The 27,885-nt window shown below is 41.9% G+C and overlaps 2 protein-coding genes across 2 annotated transcripts; one reads left to right on the top strand and one right to left on the bottom strand.

The window, feature by feature from the left end:
• Window positions 1-801: 801 nt before the first annotated feature.
• LOC149284064 (striatin-3-like) lies at window positions 802-23,205 on the bottom strand. Its single transcript, XM_089497181.1, has 17 exons — window positions 22,981-23,205; window positions 18,155-18,258; window positions 17,000-17,073; window positions 16,274-16,355; window positions 15,717-15,896; window positions 14,079-14,211; window positions 12,804-12,939; window positions 8,051-8,188; window positions 5,906-6,039; window positions 4,909-5,084; window positions 4,785-4,832; window positions 4,133-4,254; window positions 2,878-3,045; window positions 2,338-2,478; window positions 2,139-2,246; window positions 1,521-1,607; window positions 802-971 (listed from the first exon to the last, which is right to left on the bottom strand). Exons 1-17 carry the CDS (start codon window positions 23,203-23,205, stop codon window positions 802-804), a joined length of 2,226 nt encoding a protein of 741 aa, XP_089353307.1.
• A 1,239-nt stretch (window positions 23,206-24,444) lies between these two features.
• Window positions 24,445-26,877, top strand: LOC149284063 (AP-4 complex subunit sigma-1-like). Its single transcript, XM_089497254.1, has 5 exons — window positions 24,445-24,582; window positions 24,844-24,930; window positions 25,405-25,473; window positions 26,192-26,203; window positions 26,749-26,877. Exons 1-5 carry the CDS (start codon window positions 24,445-24,447, stop codon window positions 26,875-26,877), a joined length of 435 nt encoding a protein of 144 aa, XP_089353380.1.
• The last annotated feature ends 1,008 nt before the right edge of the window (window positions 26,878-27,885 follow it).

Raw genomic sequence — 27,885 nt, 5'->3', positions numbered from 1 at the left:
GCTGATAAAAACACTGCAATTCTGCTACAGCTTAAATATTAAAAAAACAACAAAAAAACAGTAAAACTTAGACCCAAAACGTCTGTATATGCTTGACTAATGCTAAAAAAAATATAAGTACACAGAACCAGACCAGAAAAGAAAATATGCCTTTTGTCGAGAAACCAGGTTTGGGAAATCCCTTCCCCGGCAGCCAGGCACACGCTTTGCACCGCCACATTTTCATCCTCGGAAAGCAATCGCTGGAACTGCTTCCGCGGGAGGAACGGCAAAAGCACAAAATAGAACAACTTTTGTCTTTCTTATTAACAAGGACAATGCCGGTTAGATGGTTAGAGTTGTAATTGGATTAAAATGGTATTTTAGTGTGCAGGACTCGTATGCTTGTGCGGTATGCATTGTCGCCAGGTTTGTATTCTTGTTTACATCCCTGCGAAATGATGGCTGTGCACGGAGAATCTGAAATCAAATTAAAACCAGGCGTGTGCGTGTAGATGCTATATTATATATATATATATATATATATATATATATATATATATATGTTACTGTTCAAAGGAAAAAAATATCTAAAAACAGTTTAATTACAGTAATCACAGCCCTGCCTTACAAAAATGAGGATCTGGGGGAAGAGGGTGCCTGCTGCTCAGTAAGCGGTATTCCTGTCCTGCAGACGGAGCTCTGCCATGTAGTGTTGGTTGGGGGGAATGGCAGTGATGTTTGAAGTGTTACTTAAAATTACACCCAGCGCCCCCTTTCCACGAGTCCCAGACGCACCGGCGGCTTCTGGTTGCCGGGAGTTCACACAAAGACCTTGGCGAGGGCATCCGCTCCGGCGCTGGCAATGAACGCTTTGGATGGGTGAAAGGCAACGTCGTAAATAGACTCATCGAGCTTCTTGCGGTGAGCGGTGATTTCCTGAACGCAGGTCTTGCTGTCCAGGTTCCACAGCCGGATGGAGCAGTCGTGGCCTGGTAGAAAAAAAAAAATGGTGCTCTTAGTTAATAGTGGACTGAATGCAGCGTATTACTTGCATTACTTGGCCAAATATTTTAGTATATATTACCAGGTAGACTACCTTCAAAAACAATGGAGGGGTTTATTCACTAAACCATAACAGTCTGCAGCATGTTTAAACATCTCAACGCACTTTCCTTTATGAAACCGCAACCCAAATGAACTTATCAAGTCAAGCTCTATAATGCTATTTCATCAATATGATTTTTAACATAAGGCAAAGAAGGGGTGCCATATATAAGTGTGTATACAGGTTCCACTACAATACATACATTTAAATACCCTGCAATAGTAAACCTAAAAGGTTTTCCATAGCCCAAGTCGGCGGCTTTTCTTTCTATACGTTTGTCGGCACAATGTATAGATGAAAATGATACCAAGTCATTTTTCATTAAGACACAGACATGAAGACCCCAGGTGTATAATCTAGAGTTTAAGAAAGCGCATGTAAAGCAGGAATCTAATAGAAAACGGATGAAGAATCTCCAACGCATCACACTTACTGCCAGACATCAGGTAGATTCCGTTGGGATCCACTGCAAGGCTCGTCACCGCATCCAGATGAGCCACCATTGAATGAATCGTCCTCCCTGCAACCAACCATGAAGTGTAGAAATCCATAAAATGCACAGGTCACTGGTTCTTACACGCTACATGCTACACGCTATACTAACCAAAAGCCTGGAAAAATATTCAAGTATTTATCAGATTCCTTACACAGAACTAATTACTGACAGGCCACAATTTTGTTTTGTGCGTCCATAAATTCATATACTCAAATGTTTTGGCATTTTGGTATCTGGGGCGGGGTTGCACCCACGATATTAGCCATTAGGCTAGTAAGCCACGTGTTCTCACCAGATGCTACTTTACCCTTCTTCTAGAGGACCGTTTCACGCTTTGTGCCTTTTTTGTAACCACCTTGACAGCACCAATCTCTTTTATTAGTGTGTTTCAGTACACAAAAGCCCGGGATTCGCGTGAAGCTCTGGGCAGCCCTGATTTGAAGCGAGGATTTTAGAAGCTCATCTAAAATCTTGATCCAAAACACAATTATGTTTTCACTATGAACGAAAGATGTTGGCTTCTAGGTGAAGGGCATTCCCTAGCACCGTACATACCTGACTTGTTGTCGAAAAACTTTATGTGCCGGTCCTCATACGCGGCGATGGTAACTGGAAGAGTAGGATGGCTCACAACCTTATTTATGTGGCTAGAAAACAGGGGGCCTAGAAAAAAAAATAAAATACACAAACGTAATGTTTCATACCGGTAAAGACAGACAGGAACAGCTGATGAGGTTGGCTGCAGCAAACTTACCGCAGTCGGAGGGCACAGATAGCTGCAGCAGCGGCTGTGTCGTTTCTAAGTCATACAGAACAATGCAACCGCTGGTGAAAGAGGCCACTCCATGGGCTGGATCACAGCCAATAAAATCCACCGACGTGGGAATGCCGTGTTCTAGAAGCAGTAACAGAACACAGGAATACTGCATTATATCACGGAAGGGAAAGGCAAAAAAACTACTACAGAACTAGCACCTGCGCCAAACACTGTATGGGGCAAAAACTCCATTATTTACCTAGAAACTGAAAAATGCACAGGAAACAAAAACTGATTTCTACTGATAACTGAAAGGAATAGCATGAACGGCAAACAGGTATTTGTTAAAAACAGGTACTACTACTAAAATTCATGCTGTGTTAATGCATAAAAAGGACAAATATATATATATATATATTTATTTTTTTCCCGCCGTATAACAAGCTGGTAGCTTCCCCTAAATAATACGTGGCGACAGCCACTGCCAACCTTTAGTAGATCACGTGTATTTTGGACTTTGGCTAGTGGTCTACTTACCTTTATTTCCATTGTATGTGCCAACGCAAGCAACACTTTGTGGTGGGTTCCACAACCGCACAGTGCCATCCCCCGAACAGGACAGCAATCTATCTTTAACACCGCTGTAAGAGAGACCCCACACAGCGTCCGTGTGTCCAACCAACGTGCCAGCCAGAACACTTGGATCTGTACAGAAACACAAGATGGTTACACTGCACTGCATCTAGATGCGTTTCCCTCCAGCCACCGGACTACCTCTCTCGCCCATCCCTGCATTTCAGGAACAGGTGTTTCTTATATAGTACACACAAAGCAAACGATGGGGTGCTCTTCCCAGTGAAAAAGCGGACGTTGACTATTCCATACAGCGTGACCGAGCCCAAACAGCTTCTCCCAATAATGGGGACACTGAGCGTCTCGGCATGAGAACCTGTAAATATATGGACCTGTTTGTTGGCTCAGTTTTCCAGCTGATGGGCCTGGATGGGAAGGATTGTATGGATGTTTAGATGGCGAGCAGACTGGTGTAAAATACAGATAAAAAGATCTATTTCTTGAAGCCAGGGGTTTGGTTTGGATCTAGGACAGAGGCGTCCAACCTGCGCCCCTCCAGCTGCTGCAGGACTACATCTCCCATAATGCTCTTTCAGCTAAGGGGCTGGCTGAGAAGGATGGGAGATGTAGTCTTGCAGCAGCTGGAGTGCCGCAGCTTGGACGCCCCTGATCTAGGAGCTAGTCAAAAAATGTAGTGGACAGTTTTTCTGGTGTTATATGTTTACTTTAATATCATAGATACCTTTTATCTTTAGGAATTTCATAAAGAATTGATAAATTATTGAATGCATTAATCCATTTAATAAGCTGAAAATACTAAAAACATATACACACGTATACTACACTATACACATACACACTTCCTCTCCCTGCCCCTCTTACCTCGTGGAGACCTGGCACGCCGCTACTTAATTTAAGCCATCGTGAGTCTGGCACCCTATGCTTTCCTGCAGGGGCACCCACTTCAACGTGCTGGATACACGATAGTACCCCTGGCAAGTCTTTACACCCCCTTGTCATGCAAAACCCTGGGCTCCAGAATGTGGTCTCAAACCGTCATGGCGACCTAGCACCCCCGGTATGTTGTGTCCTACTTTAAGCTGCTAGTTTAATGCCATGAAATAATTCAGTTGCATTTATCAGGCTTTGCTGCTGGAAACCGGTACAATGAGGTGTTATTACAGTTTTAGCAATGCAGGTACCTGGTGCCACTTCTTACCGTAAGTATCATATGGATCCACATTGGGGCTCGGCATTTTCCAGCACTGTATTGCTGCATCTACCCCTCCACTGTAACAGTACTCTCCATTACTGCTCACCACCAAACACAGGGCAGGTCCACTACAAATCAAGGTGATGTCAGGTAAACATCTGCTCCTCATCAGGCCATCAAAACTCAAGTGTCCAAGAATACAGGAACATAATGACATTGCCTGATAGCACGCAAACTGACGGGCCATTTCATTGGGGGTTTCTATCTCAAACGCTAAGTGTTTTGGTAACCAGAGTCACAGCAAGTAAAACGAGACTCCTGGACCACAGAGCACACTATCTTTCCAGGCAAGAGGCGTGAAAAGTGCCACAATTTATTCTCGTTTAAAGTCTATTCAGATATTATTACACAAAGTAACGGCTCAGGGGCACCAATAAAACTTGGAGAATTCTTGTATGTCAGCACTTGTTTTGCTGCTGGAAACTGTGGGCTTAATTCACTAAAGAGAGAGTTGCTGCCTCTCCCACAAATGGGAGAAGAGGTATAAAGAAATGACTTAAGAAGCTGATATGTGCAAATTTAACATTACATGAATATTTCACAATAATACGAGTCCCACTAATTATCAATCAACCCTGGAACTACTCTGATTACTTACACATGGGCTCTGAATGTGTAGATAGGTTCCACGTCTAGGGAGGCACTCCTAAAAGAAATATATATGGTTAAAACTAATAATAAAAAAATAAAAACTATACAGTGCACTTCACATACACACTCACTTTTTGGCAGGTACAGTTTTCTGCAGATTCCATAATTTCAGGGTATGGTCCTCGGACGCTGTAACCAGAACAGGCTCCACTGGGTGAAATGCCAGCGCCCGCACGCCATCAAAGTGGCTGCGCAGGGTATACTTAGGGTTCCATGTCTTCCTGAAGGCATCCTTATTGGACGGCATCTATAGAGGAGTAGTAGTTTGGTCACATAACTGACATTTGTGGAACTTTTGAGTGAATTGTGTAGCTCTCGCTGCAGTATTTGCCATTTCTGATCTTTCAAACCATTTACACCGAGATATTAAACAATCAAATGCTGCTTTATCGTGGTTTCCATTAATTTCCCAAATACTGTTGACTTACTGGTCTGTAGTCAATTTTTTTTGTTCAGTGGTACAACAATTGCCAACTTCCAATTTTCTGGAACTAGTCCTATCAACCGTGATTGGTTAAATAAGCCTGTTATTGGTTTTGTCAGAATACTCAAATAACTTTGGGTGTAACCCATTGGGTCCCATGGATTTATCGGTTTTTATTTTGGAGAGTTCAAGTAGAACTTTAAACACACATGCTATATCTTGTTTTCGGAGACCCCATTCCCTTTCTCTGCGAAAACAAATTTAAGCAATCCGCTAGATCTTTACCCTTATTTATATATCTCCCTTCATTTGTCTTTGGCCTAATTAAAGAGACACCAGCAGACACAAGCACTTGTGATTGCAAATGTTAGCTGTGTGGCCCCTTCTGCAGAATCCCCCCCTATATGCGTTTGCCCCTGGACTGGAATCAATCAAGGCATTGGGTTCTTTTTGCAGTCTCATGTTAACTATTGGCTTGATGCATACTTTTCATTCAGAAGTTTAGGTTGACATTGTAGAAATAATTATTTTTTTTTATTTTAATTTTTTTAATGGTAAGCCAAGCATTGGTCAACACCCATGGTAAGTCAATTTAATTATCTTGTTAAGCATCAGTAAGTTACTAAAACCTAAACACCGCTTACATCATAACTGTAGTCTGCATCATTAGTTACAGTAAGGTCTGCCAGGTCACCAAGTCCCAAGACAGTCTCCAGAACATCTTCTGAGCCCATGATGAATGATTTCCCTCCTCCAGATGGAAATGTGATGGGCTCAGCTACAAGACATCATAATACATTATTATAAAAAGAAAAATACAGGAGCCATAACACCATCTGTTGAAATAGAGATAGCCTTTATGACGTCCTCATGAAAACAAAACTGGCATCCTGGTGTTCCTATCACTATCATCATCTATGGTGAACAGTTTCCCCAAATACAAATGTGAAATCTGCTAAGAATTGTTGCATCAAGAGATACATTTAAATGTGCTGTTCCACCCATGGGGGGCTATATGGTCTGCATTGTGTAGAGAGAAGTAAAATAAATAAAAATAAAAAAAACTCAGGCGTCTTAAAAACTATGTTTAGATGTATATTACAGTTGACTAGAAACAGAGTCCTTTCATACCCCCAAAACCCTCTTCTATGTATTACATCACCGCAGTCCGACCATATACAGCAGGAGTGGGGAACGCCCGGCCCCAAAATCATTTGATATGGCCCTCGGGACAAAAGTGGCAGGAACTGCGGTCGCAATTGTGACCGAGTCTGTTTGCGATCACTTCCGCGGGGCCTTCTGCTTACCTGTGAAAGCAACGTCCCTTGCACTGCCCAGGGGAAGCAGGAACCATCAAATTACATCACCCTGCTCCGTTCCTGTTTCCCATCGGCGGTACAGAAGAAGTTGTTCGCACAGCGTATGAGCAACACAGAGGTAAGCAGCCGTCCCTCTGGAAGTCTGCAAGCAGCAGAGAGATCTGCAGTTAAGGTAAGGGGGTGGAGGAGGGTGTATGAATGAGGCTCTGCGGACGAGGGAATGAATGAGGCTCTGCGGATGAGGGAATGAATGAGGCTCTGCGGACGAGGGAATGAATGAGGCTCTGCGGACGAGGGAATATCTGTGAATAAGTAAATATTTGTGAATTAATGTGTGTGGATGTAAGGGTGGGCAGAAAGCATGGCACATGGAGGCTGGATGAGGCAGAGAAGGTGCAGAGAGTCTGGCTGAGGCAAAGATAGCAAGCCCTATGCTTCCAGTCTGGGCAGATCCTGTGGATCCAATCTGGGTGCTGAGGTTGACATGATACTAAAGGGGGGGGGCTGGCTGGCTGGATGGCATAAACACACAATGTGGGGCTGGCTGGGGTCAATGCACAAGGGCGTGCTGGCTGGGGGCATCACATAAATCAATACTAAAAAAGGGGCCTGGGTGGCAGGAAAAATATATAATGTGGGGCTAATCTTTAAGTTGATCATTCTCTATAGACCGCGAATGATGTTATAAATATCCAAATGGTCCTTGGCAGAAAAAAGGTTCCCTGCGCCTCATCTGCAGGCACCCCAACCTGGAATTCACGCTCATGCATGTGAAACAGCAAAGCTCTACAGATCCTGAAACACAGTAGTGGGGAATGCGTATGATTGAGTGAAGTGTTTTGTGTGCTAGGCGTGAGAGAGGGAGCTCTCTAAACTAGAAGACTTTAAAGGTAACAGCCCTCCTGTGACTTCAGAGATGGGCAGGCAGACAGAATTAAGAGGCTCTGCTGAAACGGTTTTCAAGAAAATACAGCAAAACGATGTTACTTAAAAAAGCAATATGTTTATTTAAGATACATACCATGGTAGTACATAATATAAAAATCTACGAAAGCTTGGGGGGTCTACGTGGAACAGCACATTTAAAGATTTTAGTTATGAAGAATAGCACAGGTTGCAGACTAAAATAATGAACTAGGTTAACAATCTATACACCATACACATTTCCCAATATATCAATGTGACAGAAGGTCTTGAAGATATTCATATTGGATACCGGATCATTCAGAATGTTTTAACACATTTCTTGGGTTATGTGAACAATGCAAATACTTTTTTGGAAAGATTGTGAAGAATTCTAGGACACAACAGCTTAAATCGCCAGGGTGCTGTTTTCCGTATAGACTAAGTCTTCATATTCTATCTGGGAGGTAAAGCGCTTGCCTCACCTTGTTTCACTATTTTAGGCATCATATACACAGACACATCAATCGGAGGCAACATTAAGAATCTTTCCAAAAGGATTACTACCTTCTTCAGCTCTTCCACCTTCATGATCTGTTATTCTGGAGGGCGTCCGTGATGGGTTTAGAATACCTGGTGGGATGTGAGCAAGCTCCTCATCCCCCAGGTCCGCAATCATGTCATGGAGTTTTGTCCTGTTTACCCCTAAAAGACAAGAGAACAGAATTATAGCTTAATATACTTAAACCTTGTAAACCATTATGCTGAATATTTTTCAGAAGCTCAAATCACTTATAAAACAAACATAAAATCTTACTTGGTGAATGATCATATAGAGATTATATATATACACAGCTATCGTAACTTTATAAAAGACAGTTTATTGTAATTGAAGCATGTTATATTTTGTATATATTATTTTCATGATCAAACCCACGCTATAGATTTAAAGGACATATCAATTGTTATTCTAAATTGAAAAATAGAGAAGTAAGGTTAGCTGCCATCCTCCAACTTCACTTGCTTTCAAGTGTTGGTGTATAATCTCCGATTAAAACATTCCTGGTTTGTGTCTTCTACAGAAAACTGCAGATCATCTTCTGATCCATATGAATATGATGGTACCATATGAAAGGTGGGATAGTTTCAAAACATCTAAGACACAAGACATAGCTTCATCTCTCAATTTCAAGAGCCGGTGGGGGGTGGGGGGAATTACTTCTATGAGACCCTTAGCTCAGTGGAGAGCCAGACTAGAGGCAAACTCTAAGCTTTCTTCAAACTGTATCATCCTCGTTCCCATAAAAACCAATGCCAAATATCTATGAACCAGAGGCGATAAAGATCCATTGCATCCAATTTTGATAGGATAGGGATGTACCTCTGGAGAAGTACTTTGAAAGCTTGTAGAGATACCAAACAGATGCATCAGTGTGATGTATTAAAGTTTCAATTAGACGTGACTTACGGTTTCAATTATTTTAATTCTTAATACATTAGTCAACCACTGGAAGTCAGTCGCTCTACCATTGCCGCTTGCATAGTATTGAAGCATCATATGCTCACAAGGTTGGCACATCATTTTCTCCAAGAGGAAAGATTTTAAGAGGATTTCTTGGAATTCAGTATTACACATTTAAAAAGCAACTTCCACCATTTTTGCTAGTATTAGATTAAAAAAAAATAATCAAATACATTTGTGCATTATGTTTTCACGTAGTTGCATATTAGATAAAGTGCTTGTTGGACAACAGATTGTTAGATGTGCAATGATGTTCCTCTCCTCCAGCATCGGGTAACCCACGTGTCGGGAAAGGTTTAAGGCTGCACTGAACACGTGATCTTGGCCGTATCACATGTTGAGATTTTGCTTGCTGGCCATACACGCTTCAGCAACCATTTGAGTTCATTTTTGGTTACTCCAAACAGAATATTGATGCAGGCAAAATTACTCAGAAAGTTCACTCTTCACTTTAATATGAAATACTTAGAATGTTGCATGACATTGACAGTTATCATATAAGACGATCAAGGCTACCCGCACAAAATATTAGCGGGACTGAGTGTTAACTACCCCCTGACTTCCAGACACATCTTCATAATTTGCGCATTAACCACCTCTACAACCAATGGACATTGGAAGGACCCATTCTTTGGAAATTATTATAACAAATTATGTAAATTTACTTCCCAAAAGGTACAGCAACCACCAAGTGGGTCAAAAAGGATCACTGGCGTCCATCACCATGCCACGAGCCTCAATGAAAACACACAGGGACATGGGCAATACCATGAGATCAGGAAGAACCTCCACTTACTCTTGGCCCCTTTTGTTCCCTTGCGCTCCTTCGTGTACTGCTCCTTGAGTTTATTAATCAGACCCTGGTCTACATCCCAAACCTCTGCAGATGGGGACAGGACATCCTTGTCTGCATGCAGCATGTTAGTAAGAAAGAGAGCACAGGTCAGCACGTTAGCGACGCTTTTAATTAAAAGGGAGATCAGGGGTTAAATATCTGGGAGAGAACTAAGGTGAAAGGCACATCGTCCACTGGAACGTTAAATGAAAAGATGCACAGAGTGTGAGAAAAAGCTGTATTCCCAGGGAATAAACAGATTAATAGATTAACGATAGGTTTATCGTGAAAACGGTAAAACAATAGAGATACCAACTTTCATTAGACATGCAAGAAAGCAAAAGGATGATATTTTGGAGAGGCACTCATGTAAACAGGGCACACACAGAGCAGGAGTACACAGAGAGGGACTAAGGAGACGTCCTGCCATCATTTATGAGATTTAAAGACTTTCCTTTTTAGAACAGTATACTAAAATGTTTACAGGCAGCTGTATAATAACCAGTTCTATGTGTACAGCCTGATTTATCAAAACACAAGTGGTAAACAGAATGGCTCAGTCTAAACTACCCAGCGTTGAAGACTGCCTAGCGACTTTATTAGCATTGCCATGGATTGGTGGCCGGGGTTTTTGTCGTAACCTGCATTGCTGTACATAGCACTGCATTTTATGTTTTAGACTTCCGTTTAAGACAAATGTAAACATGATTAACCATTTATAGCAAAGTGATTCTCAACAAGGACCATGACAACTAGCCATCGATAATTAGTCAAGGAGATGGCGCACTGCAAGGACAATATAATTACCCATTGGCACTAAGTAATTCCAGTTTTGAAATGCTTGTTTTTCGTTTTTTGTTAAAGACATTTTTCTGTTAGACCCTTAAAGACAGATAAGATCGCATTGACTTTCCTCGTCAATTTTAAGCTGTAGTGCACCCACCGAACGTGTCCAACAACCAGAATCCACTCATATACCCCAAAAACACTCATCGTGTTTACCACAACATTTCATCCTGTTCTCATAAGTGTCTACATCAGGACTCGCAATGTGAGTGAGGAGCTTCATGAAATGTGTTTCCATGGAAGAGCAGCTGAACATAAGCCAAAGATCACTATGCCAAGTGTCAGCTGGTGTGGGGCAAAGCATATCGCCACTGGAGCAGTGGAAACGTATTCTCTAAAGCGATTAACCCTGCTTCGCATGGAAGTCTGATGGACGAATCTGGGTTTGGTGGATGCCAGGGGAACGCCAACTACCGGAATGCATAGCGTCTGCTGTAACATTTGGTTGAAGAGAGATAACGGTTTGGGGTTGTTTTTCAAGCTTAGGCCCCTTAGTTCCAGTGGAGGGTATTGTTAATGCTACAGCTAATAGGTCATTTTACTCTGGAAACACCTCATAACCTGGTGTTTTCATTACTTTTGGTAGTTACAAAGCTAAATATTGAAGACGTGCATTGCGGTTTCCAAACTATTATTTTTAATTAAATGTGATGTGTTAGGAGTTGGACTCCAGTAGCAGCTAGAAAAAAACAAAACTGCTGGACAAAAAGTATATTACTTGAAAGATGACAAACCAAAATATATTTTACTAGGGGCATTTTAACACTTTTTATTTAACCATTTTAGAGCCTATTAAAAATTCAAAAAGCAAAGTTTTACTGCAACACGTCAAACAAATTACAGTTGATTTCTTTCCCGTGGTATGTGGGTGAACAGAAACAAAAACTTTTAAACTTAGAATAAGTGATAGGGATCTAATAATTATGTATTCAAAGAATACATTGGTTTTTTTTTTTATTCACAATTTGTGTGTTTTCTTTACCTTTGATAACCTCTTTCCGACAGCTGAGACAAATGAGAGGGGAGGGGTCATCAAGTCATAATGATCAAATGACTCCTATTGGTCAGTTTGATGAGCAACAGAGCGTTAATTGACAATTTGCCTGGAAGCACCTTTGATCCGGTCTTGTCAACCTAGACTCCCTGGGACAGAGCAGCTCCCCCACAATTGCAGGGGCATTTTTTACCCATGACATGCAAGGTACGTCATGGGTCTTCTAGGAACATTTTCTCTACATTATGAGAAAATGTCTGTAAAAAGTGTCTTCTGTCACAAAGGGGATAAAGAAAGCTGTCATGACACATGACAACATTACCCTATAAGTACCAGAAGATTACACATTTTTCCAAGATTAAAAACCGCAGTTTTCAATGAATGTTGGAGTCCATTTAATACAGTGTCTAATGTACTGTAATGGATGCTTATTGAATTTACACCAGGACCTTGCCATGAGAACTAGTTCCTGTAGTATAATGATTGTCAATATGTGGCACACGAACCTCTAAAAAGGCTACTTCTAAAACTGGTACCAGATTAAATACAAGTTTTTAACCCCTTAAGGACCAGGCTGTTTTTTTTGTTTTTTTTTTACTTTTTGTACCCTTTGGGACCGAGGCTGTTTTAACACTTTTGTGGTGCTCGTGTTTAGATGTAATTTTCTCCTCGCTCATTTAGTGTACCCACACAAATTATATGGGTTTTTTTTCACAACAAGAAAGGCCTTCTTCAGATACCATTTTTTTATCATATTATCTAAAAGGTAAGTTACAAACTCACCCTACAATGTGCAATTAGCTTCTTAGGCACAACTGATATTTAGACTATACACTGCAAGTAAGATTATATAGATGTTCACGCTAGGATGCTTTTACATAAAGAGTATCTTAAAAGTTATGACTAACAATTTACTGAAAAATAATCAAGACAAATATTCCGTTGCCTAAATATGAAGTACTGTCACAACCACAAACATGTGATTCTTGAAATTGTTAATTACATTTTAGTGATTGCTTCAGTTGCTATTCCACCTTGTGGACCGGTGTAGCACAAAGATGGTTTTGTTCTGGATGAGGGGGACTTCTGGCCTTTCCAGCGGCACAATGCGATTAGTTCTTACCCCATTCTGTTCCATCTCCAGAGCTCCTGGCTTCTCCAGCACCCTCCCCATCTTCCGCAGTCACCAGAAAGTCAAACTCCTTTAACGCTTCTTCTGTGTCATCCGCCAGTTCAGCAGCTAAACCTTCATTGCCAATCTGTACCGGTGGGAAATGGGGAGTTACAGCGGCACGTTACAGCAGTACTCTATCACGTGGCATGAAAAAAAATCCCAAATACAATACTACTATAAATAACTATATCACTGAGAGACAGCTCACATGCGAGGCAGTCACTGACAATGTCACTATGACATAGAAATATTTTGCAAATAGCATTGGAAGAGAGCAATAACAAGTTGTTTTTCTGAGTAGTGTGGCATTAAATGACAGACACGTGAAACGACAGCTGTTTGGACAATATTTACCACTGTTCCGCAGACCTCGTGTGGTATCTCTATAATAGGACAGACTTGGATAACGAGTAACACGGTATGTCATCGCATTGTTTTCAAACGGGAGAGATCAGAAACGGCTTTTTGAAGCTAAATTAACAGTAAAATAGCCGCTTACCTTCCAAGTAAAATACCCTGTTGAATATACTTGATTGATAACCAGTGTCACGCCCTAGAAGCAATTTTACCGCCATTTTGCCCTCGTGTCCGTGAGCCAATTTTACTGGCATTTTACCGCGATTAACCCTTTAGGCTAAAAGATGTTCGGTTGTCAGTACATACCGTGCAGTGATCCGTAGTTAGTCCGGGATGATTATATTTTAGTTTTTCTAGAGCTACAGCTGAAAAGGTGGTGGAGGTGACAATTCTTCATACTCTCACTCGGGTCTGCTCTGTACCCTCAAGTTTAACAGTTTATACCCCAAGTGTTTTTTGATCTCTAAGAATTATCATCTAGAAAGCATCCGCTGTGCTGATAAAGAATAGCGGCAGGGAGTGCACGGTGCTAAGAGAAATATAACCCCACAGATCCAGAATCTTAGTGTGTATCTCAGATTACAAAGCACTTTCATCAAATCTAACCCTGTTGTCTGAGCATTATCTGGGCCTTTTTGCCGATTTCCACACATCGCTGTTTTGCTAGGCATGGTTTTCATAAACATGATCTCACCCCAGCTTGTCAAAGAGCAAAATTAGATCTCTATCCCCCCCTAGAGTAATCCAAATACTTAGTTAAATTTGGCACGCGGCAGCTGGTACGTGAAAGCGTATGGAAGAGCCCTCCACTTTTAGCCGACGCGCGACACAGTTCCACATGTTTAAAAAGAGAAAAAGCCAGCTCACTTTATGCTTTTTGTTTATGCGTTGTTGGTCTTTGCCATCTGTGACATCCTCTATAAGGTCACCCTCGTCATCGTCATCACTGTCATCAGCACTTTCTAAGAAATTAAATGTTTCCAGGACATCACCGGAGTTCCTACATCAACAACAAAGTATTAACATTTCATGGAGGAAAAACAAATATGTAGAAATTGTAATGTAATTATTACCTATAAAGCCCTCAATTCCAGCCAAACTCCTAAATATACCGATGTTACACTAAAAATCCTGGATCTGATAAACAAAGCACCATAAATAAAAAGGCAAGGGGGGAACTGTAATGCATTATTCATTAACATAATTTCCACTTCCCTTTACAGCTTGTCAATGCAAGAACTAGTGTGGAAAAACATATTTATGTTTTATTAATAAAATCAGCGCTCATATTACAACCACTCACATAGCCGATGAAACTAGAACGGAACAGTCTAGTCCCCGATAACCCCACTATAGAAAAATGCATTTTAAAATACTCCGAGTACTGTCCTATTCATTCTTTCGTAACAAAAATTAAGCACTTGCAGCCCTACTGCGTGATTTGACTACTTGAAATTGCCAACAGGAGGGCTTGCCATACATGCACAACAAAGTCTGATTAGATCCCCAGCCGCAGCGTTCCTCGGGCCATCGCTGGAGCTGACGGGAAGAGGAGTATATCGTGTGCAGGGAGATGTGTTCTTCTAAACACATGTCCAGCAAGATACTGCGCTGGTGGGTGTGAAAAGAGGAAATCTGCAGAATGCATTTGCAAAACTGATACACAAATCTGAAGGGGCCGTGCAGGGCCCCCTCTACACATTTGATGCCGAAAATGTAATTTATAAGGCTATCATATGGAGTACAGGGCATATCATGGATGTAATGTACCTTCCGTGCTCTGATCTGTAAGTGTGTTGTGTGACCAAACACAAAGCACACAAATTACTATCAAGAATTTAAATGTTCTTCATGGTATATTAGCAAAATACAAATTGCATTTGTCTTCCTCATCCCTACTGCTGACAGCCTTCTCCCAAAACCCATTTCACCCTCTTTTTCCCCGATCGCCTCCTCAGTTAACAGAAAATTTGTATAAAATGCTCAAGTTTGCCCGAAAGAAACAGTGTTTCAAATCCGGATGAACTCTATCACTGCGAATATCACGAAGTATTAAACAAATGGGGGTGTTTGTACCCATAAGTCGATTGGTTAAGATTGCATTAAGCAGGGGGGTTTCGTTTGGCAATCAGGGTACTTGACGACTTTTTTCACTAATGAAAGTTACGATGCGAGTGCCAACATTAGCTGGTAAATTCCATGTCCTTAAGTTCTCACCCTTCTCACTAGGCTTTACAAACGTAATAGTTTCCGAGATGACACCATGGGAGGAATAGTCAAGCATTTCGTGAATCGAGGAAGATAGGATAGCTGCTCCCATGGTATACACAACAGGTGTGTTTGTAATGGTTATGATTTGATTATTTTCATCCGCAAATAGTTAAGTGTTTGAGTGTCCAGAATTAAAAAAATGTAGGCTTTACAGAAAGGTACAAATCCATCATGGGCTACAAATGTAATTAATACGGCCTTCAGGACATGGAAATGATTGGTTGGTCCACTTACCTTTTGTTTTCCTGTCCCTTTTGTTTAAGTGAATGAGAATCCCCTCCATTGAGTATCTGTTCAATGTTCTTCGTTTCCACCGAGCCGTTTGGTTCTGAGCCCGACAGCCCGAGCAGGGAGCGAACCCTTTGTGACCTAACATCCAATATCGTATCTGTATACCCTACCTCCTGAAGGTACCTGAAACGGAAACAAAAGCGACCAACTGAGCATTTAAAAAAAAAAAGCCAACAGGAAGAGGAGGCTGGCAAAAGAAAACAGCCATAAACAGTAGTAAAGGTCTTAAAGGTAAAACAAAATATGCCAATGCAACTTAAGTAAAGCTGCATTGAGAAACGGATGCCAAGCATTGGCCCACCTATAACGATACACAGAGCAATAGAGAAAATGTTTTAGCGAAGGAGCTGGAATGTTTGTTAAGTATTCATTTTATTAAAACGTACGGCCTGTAGTCCAAGCGGCAGCACACAAGCCAATTAAAGAGCTAGTCATTTCGTCTTACGCATGGAGTAAAAGTGTCAGCGGGCTGTAATTAAATCTTCCACACATGTCCTTACTGTCTTAACAGCTGACGTCCTTGTTTCCAGGTCAGTTGACTATTTTGAGGCCCTGGGGGAATCTCGGATTCTTTGGTTTCTTCTGGAAAAGCAAGAGGATATAGATCAACGATCCTACCACCAAAACACAGCTTCACTTCTCAAATGCTAAACTACATATGGAGCCTGGCTGAAAATCCGTAGTAACTGGGTAACATTATATCAGCAAACTGCGGAAACCAACGAGCTAATAAAGAAAGAATCATCGTCCTTCGCAATGTGTTGCTATAAAGACTGCGACAGAAAATACCAAACAAGGTTTCTCTTCCTATCCTTTTTTTGAAAACACGATAGGATTACAATAAACATGTTTAGAAACAGAAGACTTGCTGGTGTCCGGACATAGAAAGACTCCGGTTACACTCCTACCTATGACACAAATGTGTCATGCGTAAAACGTGTTGCTATTTTATGCCCAGATGTAGCAAAACAGGTCTTCTGATCTGTCTTAATGATCTGTTAATGTTTTACATTCTGAGCAAGCCCTTATTCAATGGATTTCGATAGTAATAAAACTAATATGCGTCCTCTTTGTATCTGCTAGAGACAAATGTCCCTCTTGACCTATTCATCAAGCTCCGTATTCCGCAGGGACTTGCGCCCCCCACCTACGTTATTACATGCTTTACTGGAATCTAACAAACGCAATCTAACAGATTTATAACAGAAATATAACATGCAGCCCACCAGATTCGTATGCTGGCATCTTCACGTCTCCTTGGCCTAGTTCTGTTCCATATTTTAATTTATGATACTTTGCCCTGAAGCAAAAAAAAAAAAAAGAAAAAAAAGAGGAACAAATCAGAATAATTTTAAGACATATTGTACAGTAACTATTTCATCAAGTCATTACTGCAACGGTCAACTACGTATATATATATATGCATATTTTATTTTAATGGGTTTAACGCTTCTCTTGCTCACTAAGCTGCCCAATAGTGCTCTGTCAACAACGTAGAGAGCAATCTCCAGGGAAGAAAACATATCTGAGCATGAGTGCCGCAGTAAAAATAGGGTTAGTTAAAACACTACAATCACTTAAAGGGATACTCCAGCCATCGTATGTACCTTAATGTATATAACTGAGAGGTCTCTTTAAATTTACACACGCATGGGGAGATTTTCAGAATCCCGTCATACACCGACCCCCCCCATCGATCACCTCTATACTTACCATCACTCTTGGCAAACGCTACGGGTGGGAGTCTGTTTAGAACACCAGAGCAACCCACTCCCAAGAATAACTAATACAGTACTTTAATATGTATTAAGCCTTACTTGGGCTGTCAGTGACAGTAACCTGGCCCTTTGAAACAAGTATCCACTGGTAACGTAAATCTAAGGAAGGTGTTGGATGTGGCACAAACCTACTGCTAGGATCGTTAAGCTGTGTGTCGGCAAAGTCGACTTGCCCAACACAAAATCAAAAATATCAAATGAAGACGGGGGAAAGCTGGCAGGGCTCCAGCTTGTGTTCCTCCAGTTGGTGAGCCGAGCCAACACCAACTGGCACAACTATAATTTATATTCAAAGACATCAGAGTCTACTGAACTGCTTCGCATTTGGCTAATCCAGATTAAATACACACGCAAACGGGCTCTCGAACTGAAAACGGTTGTAAATACGTTTAGGGAGAGTATTCGCCAAGATGAAAGTTAGTTTCAATATCCAGCCCGGTCAGATTGGAAGTAAACTAAAACACTCTGGAATAGCCCCAAAAAACCCAACAGGGTGCAGGGAGAAAGCCAAATCTACAAACAGAAAACTTATTTTAGATAAAGGGGCCACAATCTAAGATAACTTGATAATATGCCCATGATTTGCTTGTTGTGTGATCTTACCTCTCTTGCTTTAAAGCATACTCTAACATTTTTATTCTTCTTACTAAATCCTTCTTCAAATTTTCTTGACCTTTTCTTTCGCCTTGTAAAAAAGCTATCCGTGCCTGAAACAGAGAAAAACAAACAAACAGATCTTAACACTGGTTGAACAGGTAAACTGTAAGCGCCCGACATGTATTCTGAGAGAGATCTCCCAAGCAGCACAAACATTTAATCCGGGGCGCTGGTTTATCAGGAGGCGCCTTGCATAGCCCCAAGTAGCTCTGTGCCTCCTCCAAACACCCATCGTATACCGACCACAAAAAAGCCAACTTGGCGGCACATACATTTGAAAAGTCTGTTCTGTTCCAAACAGCCCAGCAAATGTAGCGTTTTATACAAAAAACAGTAGCACATTTCCCTGTAAAGACATACTAATTCAGATCATTTCACTGTGGAGCCCACTTCAGACGCAGCCTACATCATTAATGTCCTTGACGTGCATCTTAAGGCACTCGAGTACTTTAATATGTATTCTGACGGGCCGCAGCCAATCAACGGCAACAAAGTGCTCCCCATTCAAATAAAAGGAGGGATTTAGATTTGTTTGCCCGAAAAGTCGGTTAGGAGCGATAGCTTACTGCAGCGACAGGACATCAAGACGTATAGAATGAGGGGAAAGTCACTAATGAGTATTGACTTAGCGATGGCGACAGGATTAAGAATCACATGACTGTCTGCGGGGACATATATATATATATATATATATACATATATATATATACATACACACACAGCTTTGGGAGTGAGGTTTCGGAGAGCTTGGCACTGGCCTTGATAACGGGTTCCAGATCATGCAGCTCTTGGAATAGTATAAGCCTGGCACTGCAACAGCTGCTTTATACAACAGCTAAATAAAGACATCAAGAAAAGAGGATTACGTTTTCCCCAGGCACCCGGGTGAGAAAGTAAAAAAGGTACACTCGGGGGCCAGGAGGCAACAAACATGTCCGAGAGCATCCAGAAACGTCCAACAGCGCCTTGCAGAGGGGCCTCTACACAGAAGCCAACACCGCACTCGAGACAATACTTACTGCAGGATGCGGATGGACACAAACATACACAATCTACCCCATGAAATACACTAAATACACCCGCTCTACCCATCCGGGAACCATAACAAAACATATCGCTCAATGTCATAAAACGCAAGAGCGAGTGGACCGGAAGTTCTAGAAGCCGATTCGCAGGGCTTGATATTTATAAAAGGAAGAGCTTACTTTAAGATGGTTTTTTTGTGTTGAATATAAATTAAAAACGTTGGTATTCTACTATAAACACATTTTAAGGTTACCTGGCTGAAAGCCAAGTCGATCCTCTAGTATTACTATTACTACAGAAGAAGGCATGTAGCGGCTTTATCAGTTAATCTTTCTCTAGGCGAGCAGAGAGATGCCAGCAGCACCACGCTTAGTGTCTGATCTTTTATAATTGCGTTTATCAGAAATGCAAAGACGTGTTTGTCCATCATTTGCCAGCTGACAGAGGAGCGCCGGACGGCCAGGCAGTCATCTCAAACACAACACGGCTTGTGTGGCTGGATCGGCAAGCGCAGGTACTTCCTGCACATGTGCTGACAAGCAGATCATTGCGTGGTTAGCATGTCCGGAGCCACCAGGATCGTAAGCGATCCTCCGCCAGATCGACATTAATAAAGGTTACCAACATAGCAGAACCAACACAATTAAAGGGGGAGGCAGAAAAGGAACCAAGTCTCTTCCATATGGAACTCATTTTCTGCAACTGTTTGGGGGTCACATGATAACCTAAAGCAGAAGACACACAACCAAGTACACAGAGCCTCCTCATTATAACATCTCAGTTAGCCCAGGAGGCAGACTCCATCTAGCATATTGTTTACATGTTTACAGAGAAGGGAGAAGCCTTAATCTATACTCCTATATTCCATTATTTTAGCACCGTATACTTATGTACCGCAAAACTACTGACCTCCAGCTCTATCACGCCAGTGATTAAATAAACCATGCATACAAATATTCACAGGGCTTAATAATTAACAGCCCCCTAATCCTACGGTATGTCGCTGCCTCTAGAAAGGTTTAGGAGATCCCTAATAAAAAGCCGGGTGAGAAGGGAATTCCCTTCAGAATTACATGCTGCGTGTCAACAGGTGGAAATATCAAGGAGGGGTGGGTAATATATATATATATATATATATATATATATATATACACACACACACACAGGTATATATTATACACAAACCAAACATACATTTCTTTAACTGTTCACATAAAACAGCAAATTGAATTAGCTGCTAATGAGGTCCATCAGCATCATAAACAGTGGTGGGCTTTTGTTGAGAAGGGAAGAGTCACCTAAACTATAACATTACCGACAATGGCAGCCTCCAGGTGTATACAGTATACAGGGCTGTACTTTGTACAAAGAGAAAACTCTTCCGCTTTTAGACTTGGGCCATACAGCCTAAGCAAGCAGAAAGACATGTAAACTGACACAAATCAGTTGTTTTAAGTATATTTTCTAATGAAGTGTTACAGGGGATTCGGAGAGAGCACAGGCGACAACCTCATATTTAGTTGAAGAAGGTGGCGTATAACGTTAGCTTTCTGTGAATCATGCGCTCGGTATAAAGTGGCGATGTGTTCAGTGACACAAATGAATGGCAATGTTAAGGAATGAGGGAATGGAAAGGGGAGGGTGAAGAAAAAAAAAGAGGAAGAAATTAAATAGGGAAAAAATAGCACGCTGCCTTAATTGGTACCAACGCCATCTGAAAGCACTCTCTGGCCCCACCAGTGCCACCTATTTCTATACTAGTATAATGATAATAAATAATACATATATAATTATATATACATATATTCATACTATATATTCATTAATCAGAGGAGAGCACAGCAAGGATTTATTAAATTACAGAATTTAAGTTAAAGTATTGGTGCAGAGAAAGAAAAGATTTCTCTACCCCGGCTACGTTTATTTAAATTCAGTTATTTGGAGGGGAGAAGTGTGACCTGTATAGCTGGGTACAATATATACTTATGTCAAATTTCCAAATGCAAAATGAACATCTTTGGCCATCAAAGAGCAAGGAGCAGCTAAAGCATATCATTCATTCACATAAACCACTAACGGCCCACTGTTCGCAATTCCAAAAAGCACGTAACATGTTTGCAGCCCACTCGCTGAGGAGGGGAAAAAATGCCTCGCAAGAATACCAGTCTGTCCGTTAAGTCATTAACAACTTGGTTACTACAGAGAATGAATGAAATCTAATTCTTAATAGGCGGTAATGACTTTTACCGGTTACTTAACCAATAACCGCCTTGTGGAACAGGGGAGAAGAGGGGAGAGGAGATGAGAGAGAAGAGGAGATTTAGAGGGGGGGGGGGGAAGGGGTGGGTGAGCACATACCCAGGCACCGGGAATGCCACCACTCCCAACACCATTTGTTGCATAATGTGTCACAACACTTTATGAATAGACACAAAAAAACAAAAACACGACAACTTTCCGGGAAGGGTTGGAGAATCCGTCAGCGTTTAGTTTGAGTAAAGTTACGCTGTGTAGCAGACAATGGCCCCAGATGGCGAGGGACCATCCGAAAACTGTCACAAACAGAGGGGGGGGCTAACTGTCCGCCAGGCGCTCTCTTTGCCCCAGTAACTTATACATAAAGCTGTCAATAACGCACAGACTGCTGGGCACTGTGCTTTCTTGGACAGCAAAGGAACTGAATTCACTCTGCATTGTGTGACTTTTCCACGCATCGCATGTGACAGAATTAGTACGCTTCTAATTTGCCGAAACAAGCCCAAAAATGACGATTTCAAACACAGGCAAATACAACAAACCTCCAAGACTTGTATAGTTAAACTTACTACATCTGGCGGCATATCCAGTAACTAAACCATTCTAGGCGATCGATGGCGCTCCGGGGGGCTCAGTTATACTCTGCACCCACCTACGTGACGTAAACTATCAGGTGACACAGAAAAGTGTGGCTTGACATCCATTTGTTTTGGGTCTTATCTCGCGCCTGCGGTGACTTTACCGCATGGGACTAGGGCTGACTCGGAGTTGGCAGTAAGCGGTGCCAAATTCACCCAAACCCAAGCAAAATAAAACACGGACTACCGCCATAGGACCCTAGGTACGTCACTAGCCGAATGGGTGACACCGGCACGGGTTAACGGCATGATGTAGGGCCAATCCCGACATGTAGACGCTCGTGGAACCGTTGAGTTGGCGCGGAGTAACGGGCGAGAGCGACTTATCAAGGATACAGAATGTAACAGACAGGGCGACGAACAGTTACCGGTATCTCCTAAACACAAATAAGTCCCTTATCTGACAGGCTAGCGTTCTGTTTTGGCTAGTTGCAGGAAAGCAAGTAGCCCAAGGTCATAAAGAGCTGCCACTGGGTGGTCGTCCAGACAATGACCCTGTCAACAGGCTGCTCCCCGGCCTACAACACGGCCCGTCTACCGACTGCTCGGTACAGGCCCGGCCAGAGTGCCACGCAAGGCAGGAGTGAGGCCTGCGCTCCTCGAAATGCCTGGAAGCTTCAAGAGTCAGAAGGGCTGCCATACTAACCCCAATATGGCCGACTAAGAGTGACCAGCTGCGGCCCAGCTTCCTGTCACCTACGCGGAGCCGCCAGACAGCCACAAACACCCCGTCTCATACAGGCACCATCACCACCAATAGGGCCACCCTGTCCGGACGGAAACAGCTCCCCCGTCTCCCATCCCGAGCCCTCTCTACCGCCCCCTCAAAAACGATCCTCCCCGGCCTCCTACCTGCAGCTCGGCCCGCTCAACCTCCCAGTGCGCTCTCTCCATCTCGAAGCGAGCCCACTCGTGCTGGATGTAGTGAAGGATACCGGGGATTGTGTACTGTGGGGGTCGGGCAGAGAGCTCACACCCCGTGTCCGAGGGGACTCCCTGTGGCTGGGCCTGCACAGAACCTCCAGCCTGCGGCCTGGGAGAGGCGGCCATCCCTCCGGCGACCGGGAGATCCTCCATTCTACTAGGTAAAGTCCCAGGGGCTCCAGTAGGTCAATGACTAGACAAGAGCTGTCTAGCAGCAGTCACGTGAGTGTCCGGTAACGGTTAGATAAGAACCTAAAGTCGGTAAACCACCGACCCCCGGGGAAACCCCACAGTCCGTTCTATAATCTAAACCGCTGTACAGTCCTGTCGGCCGCCATCTTTCACGCCACCGGCTCCGGTAAGCTCCGCAGGGAACTCTGGGTAACCGGCCTCGCTCGCCGCCTCCCGCTTGCGAACGACACAGCGCAGGCGCAGAAACCGAAAGCTGACGTCACAAAGGCTACTACCGTCACGTGCCTCCGCCCCTCCTCGCGACCAAAGAGTTTACTCCGTGCTGGTAGACAGCCTGGTGACACATGTCCGTCCTGTGACGTCACACCGCAGGAATTCAGCTACGGGAGTTCTAAATACTAGAGCTGTTCCTGCCAGTTAGGTAAGTTTATGTACGAGGCTCCCTGGGAGGGCTGGCACCCAATGGCCAGTGGGGGATTGGTAAAGCCAAGTGACCCCATCGGCCCTGAACGAGCATAACAACGTAGAAATAACTCGGCTTCCAGAGACTCCTACGGGGAGAGAGAAGGTCCACTTTTATTTATTTTTACTTTTATGCGTCTGCGTTCTATTCTTAATACATACGTTCATACTAGTCCAATGTAGTATAAAAGCAAAACATATTAGCCGAAGGTGATTACCCAATAGACCCCCTATGTCCAATAAGAGGACCGCTTGGCCGTATAAACTTTTGGGGCGTTTGGGTCAGTAGGTGAGGTTGACTGTAGTCCGATGCTGTATCTGATCATGTATCCAAATACTAATAATTATAATAATACATAATGTTAGTAACACCCACTGAGTCACTCTTTATCATTTTTTGACGGGTGAATGTCACCCGCCTATCGCATCATCCATCCCCTGTCGCTTCTGGTAACAGAACGTGGAAACCGCAGAAAATTCCTTGTTTAAGCACATTTTATTCGGCTGGCAGCTAAATAATTGGAAATATTGGCATTAGCCAGGCTGACCATTGTTTTAGGCGTAGAAAATAATTCATCCTAATAAAATTGTTTTGTGTTTAGTGTCGTTGTGGATAAATATGAGCTTATTCTTTTGGTATCTTTAGTATCTGCTTCTCTAGTTAACGCTAACATTTTCTCTATTCTCTCCAGCTTTGGATAAATCCAAACATTTTTTTCTTCTTTTTCAGGAAACAGGATGATTAAATTCATTCTTATTGTTAACAAGCAAGGTCAGACAAGACTGTCACGTTACTATGAACGCTTGGAGGTCCAGAAAAGAACCCTGCTGGAGTCTGAGGTCATTAAATTGTGCATTTCCCGTTCCAAGGACCAGGTGGATATTTTCTTCCGCTTCTTCTATGGTCGTATTATATTAACAACAATTAATATAGCGCTATATTTAACAGGCAGGTAGCAAATAAGCACAACCCTTTTCTAACGCTCAGTATCTCATATAAAAAGTGGTATAAATGTGATTTCTCTTTGTTCTTTTAGCATATCGTCACTAAACCATCTCCGCTCATCTGTTCGTTCTAACACCGCTTACCAATAATGCAAGAATCTCCCTGATGGCTAATTTCTCTTTTTCCTTCAGTGTTCTTTCATAGAGTACAAAGATTTTAAATTGGTGTACCGACAGTACGCAGCTCTCTTCGTCGTGGTCGGCGTTGATGAATCCGAGGTGAGAACGGGAATGGTGATGGCATCATCTCCCAAAATAAATATGTGGTTTGTAAATATATTACATTTTGTAAACCCAGTTGTGTATCGTGGGGCAGAATACATCATACATGTAATCAAAAATAAATGATTATAGTTTCAGACCATAGTGGGATTAAAGAGATCATAAATGAAGATGATTACCCAAATAAATATAGTTTACACATATATTTTTGTATTTGACAGCCCTGCCCTTTTCGCTGGTAAAACGTGTTTTCATGTGTTTCAAATGATCGCGTTATACCCTGCGCGCTCCGGGGGACCTGTTCCTATCTATCTATCTGTATATAATTGAATAGATTTTGTTCAGAAGTCGTCCAATTTAAATTCATTGCGAGATGTCAACCTCTTTAACATATCCCACAGCCTTCACCTCTAGATGATTCTGTAATAAGGAATGGGATGGCGACGTTCATGGTTTTTTTTTGTTTTGTAGAACGAAATGGCAGTTTTTGAACTCATACATAACTTCGTGGAAGTGTTGGATAAGTATTTCAGTAGAGTGGTATGTGTAACACTTGAGTGTGTGTGTAAATATCTATATCTATATATAGCGTGTGTATATGTATATATGTGTGTATATATATATATATACCGGTATATAATAATGTTATAAACCAAAAATATTAAGGTTGTCAAAAACCAAGATATGTAATATAAAAAGCTAAGCTTTTACCTCTCATTAAGAAGCTTTCCTGCTATCGACTGTCTACTTAAAGCGGCATGGTAGCCAAACCACATAGGGGGCCGTTGGCTCTAGCCTTGGAGTTCTCTCCAGGTTTAATGCACGTTAAAGAACCTTTTCCATGGAGGAGGCTGTACGGGAAAGGGGTTTATTAACTAAAGATAAAAGCTAACCCCGTGGGCATCCGTAGCAATGCATCAGCAAATTATGGTGGGAGAAACATGCCAGGGAATGCTCACGACCATACACTTAAACAGCAAACCCCTCTTTATTAGATAAACCCCCAATTCGCCAAAGGGAGTGGTAACACAAGTTAGTTCAGCTATTTATACCACAAATGTACCCCAAAAGAGTTTAGCGTCGTCCGAGCACCAGCAGCGCAAGTAACTTCCGTAGGGAAGCAGGCACAAATGCCACAGAGGACGTTGGTAAATAAGCATTATTTGAAGTACCGGTATATAAATGTACTAAATGAAATATATTCTGTATTAAAAAAAGCCCCGCTAACTGCCGGTGCCTTATATTTTTAACTTCACAGAGTGAGCTGGATGTATCCTTTTATTTTTGTGCTTTCTTCATGGGTTCTTTGCGTGGTGGGATTGATATATGGAGTTGTTGCCCAAGCTGGTCTCCACACACAGAGAGGGCCACTCTTTGGGCTAAATACTTTTAGGTATGTAAAAAGTGTCAAAATAAAACATTAACTTTTATAACACCCCATTTCAAGCAAATTACAAATTTCTCCTCTGTTCGGGAAACAATGTTTTGCTTTGTCAACCATGGTCTTAGGCCATTTCCCCCTCATCTACCTTCTGCTAATAAAGGGATTTATTCACCAAAATAGAATTATGAATACTTCATTTCAACAGATTTCTCCAGTGATCAGTCACGGGCTATGTTTGGGTCAAGGTTTGTTTTTTTTTTGTTGTTTTTAAAAAGAAAAGAAAATTGGCTCGATATTTTGAGATGCCATATTTTCCTTAAACTAGAATGAGTAATATTTGATCCATATATTTTACTGATAAACACACTGTGTAGCTGTGTTATGTTAACCATGAATGAAGCCAACTTCTCCTTGACTTGATGATCATCCAGATCATGTTTAATCTGGACAAAGTTCACATCATATTGGATGAGATGGTGTTGAACGGCTGCGCTGTGGAAACGAATAGAAACCGGATACTCGCACCCCTCCTTGTGCTGGATAAAGTAGGCGACAGCTGAAGCCACTTCTACAATTTGTGTTGCTGTATAGATTTTGCTGTTAGACCAGAAAGCCTTCTGCTGCCGACCCATCCAAAAGGTTTATAGACTTTGACAGCGGTGCTTGCTTAAGTTAATCAGAACCCTGTTTTTATCGCTTTTGTAATTTATTAGATTTGCAACTATTAGTTTACGAGAGGAAGGTCTTCGCAGTACCCCGGGATGTATGTGATGAAACGTGTGGGCGCTTTTGGTGGACCGCAGTGGAGCAACCATCCTAACACGATCACGCGTGTACTTTAAGCATCACCAAACCTCCCCGGACTCTGCCGAGCCCTTCATGCAGACAAAAGATTGAGAAATGCTTCGATACTAAGCAGCCAACATTTTAATGGTGATATTGTACACATAATGGAAATACTTTTTATTAATTCTTTATTTTTTTTTTTACTTCAAACTGCAACAAGTTAAATAAAGGTTTATAATATACAAAGAAAATACAACAAGAGCAAAAACTTGCTTTTCATACCCCTAAGTGCGAGGAACAGTCTCCTACGCAGGGTTTCAAGCCCCCTGGAAAGTGAGGGATTATGTTACCTTTTTTATATATATATATATATATTTTTTTTTATGTTCTTGGTTGATTTATATGCACTTTGCACAAACACTTCAATTTAATCTGCATAGCAGGGGCATTTTTATAGGGAAAAACATGAACATACCCATTTATTTTTTCTTAAGAGTAATTTGAAGGTGCATAATTATACTTAAAACTTAAAGGGAAAGGCCAAAAAAAGGGGGCATTTAAATAGTGCAGGCACCATTTTGAGGGTGGCATTGAAAACAAAATCAATTATTCTACATGTCATGAAAGCAGCTTCTCCAATGGGTTAGTTTAAAGCTAGGCAAGGGTCTTAATACAGGAGGTGGGGAATACAGACGTAGTGTATATGTTTATACAAGAACTGTCACACTTTCACGAGATGTCTGAATGCTGATAAGCGGTGACCCTAAAAGACATGATCAGAG

The sequence above is a fragment of the Sceloporus occidentalis genome, unplaced genomic scaffold (genome assembly GCF_023333645.1).
Source record: "Sceloporus occidentalis isolate IW3139 unplaced genomic scaffold, rSceOcc1.0.p SCAF_100, whole genome shotgun sequence".
NCBI classification, from domain to species: Eukaryota; Metazoa; Chordata; class Lepidosauria; order Squamata; family Phrynosomatidae; genus Sceloporus; species Sceloporus occidentalis.
This window is presented reverse-complemented; position numbering and strand designations above follow the sequence as displayed.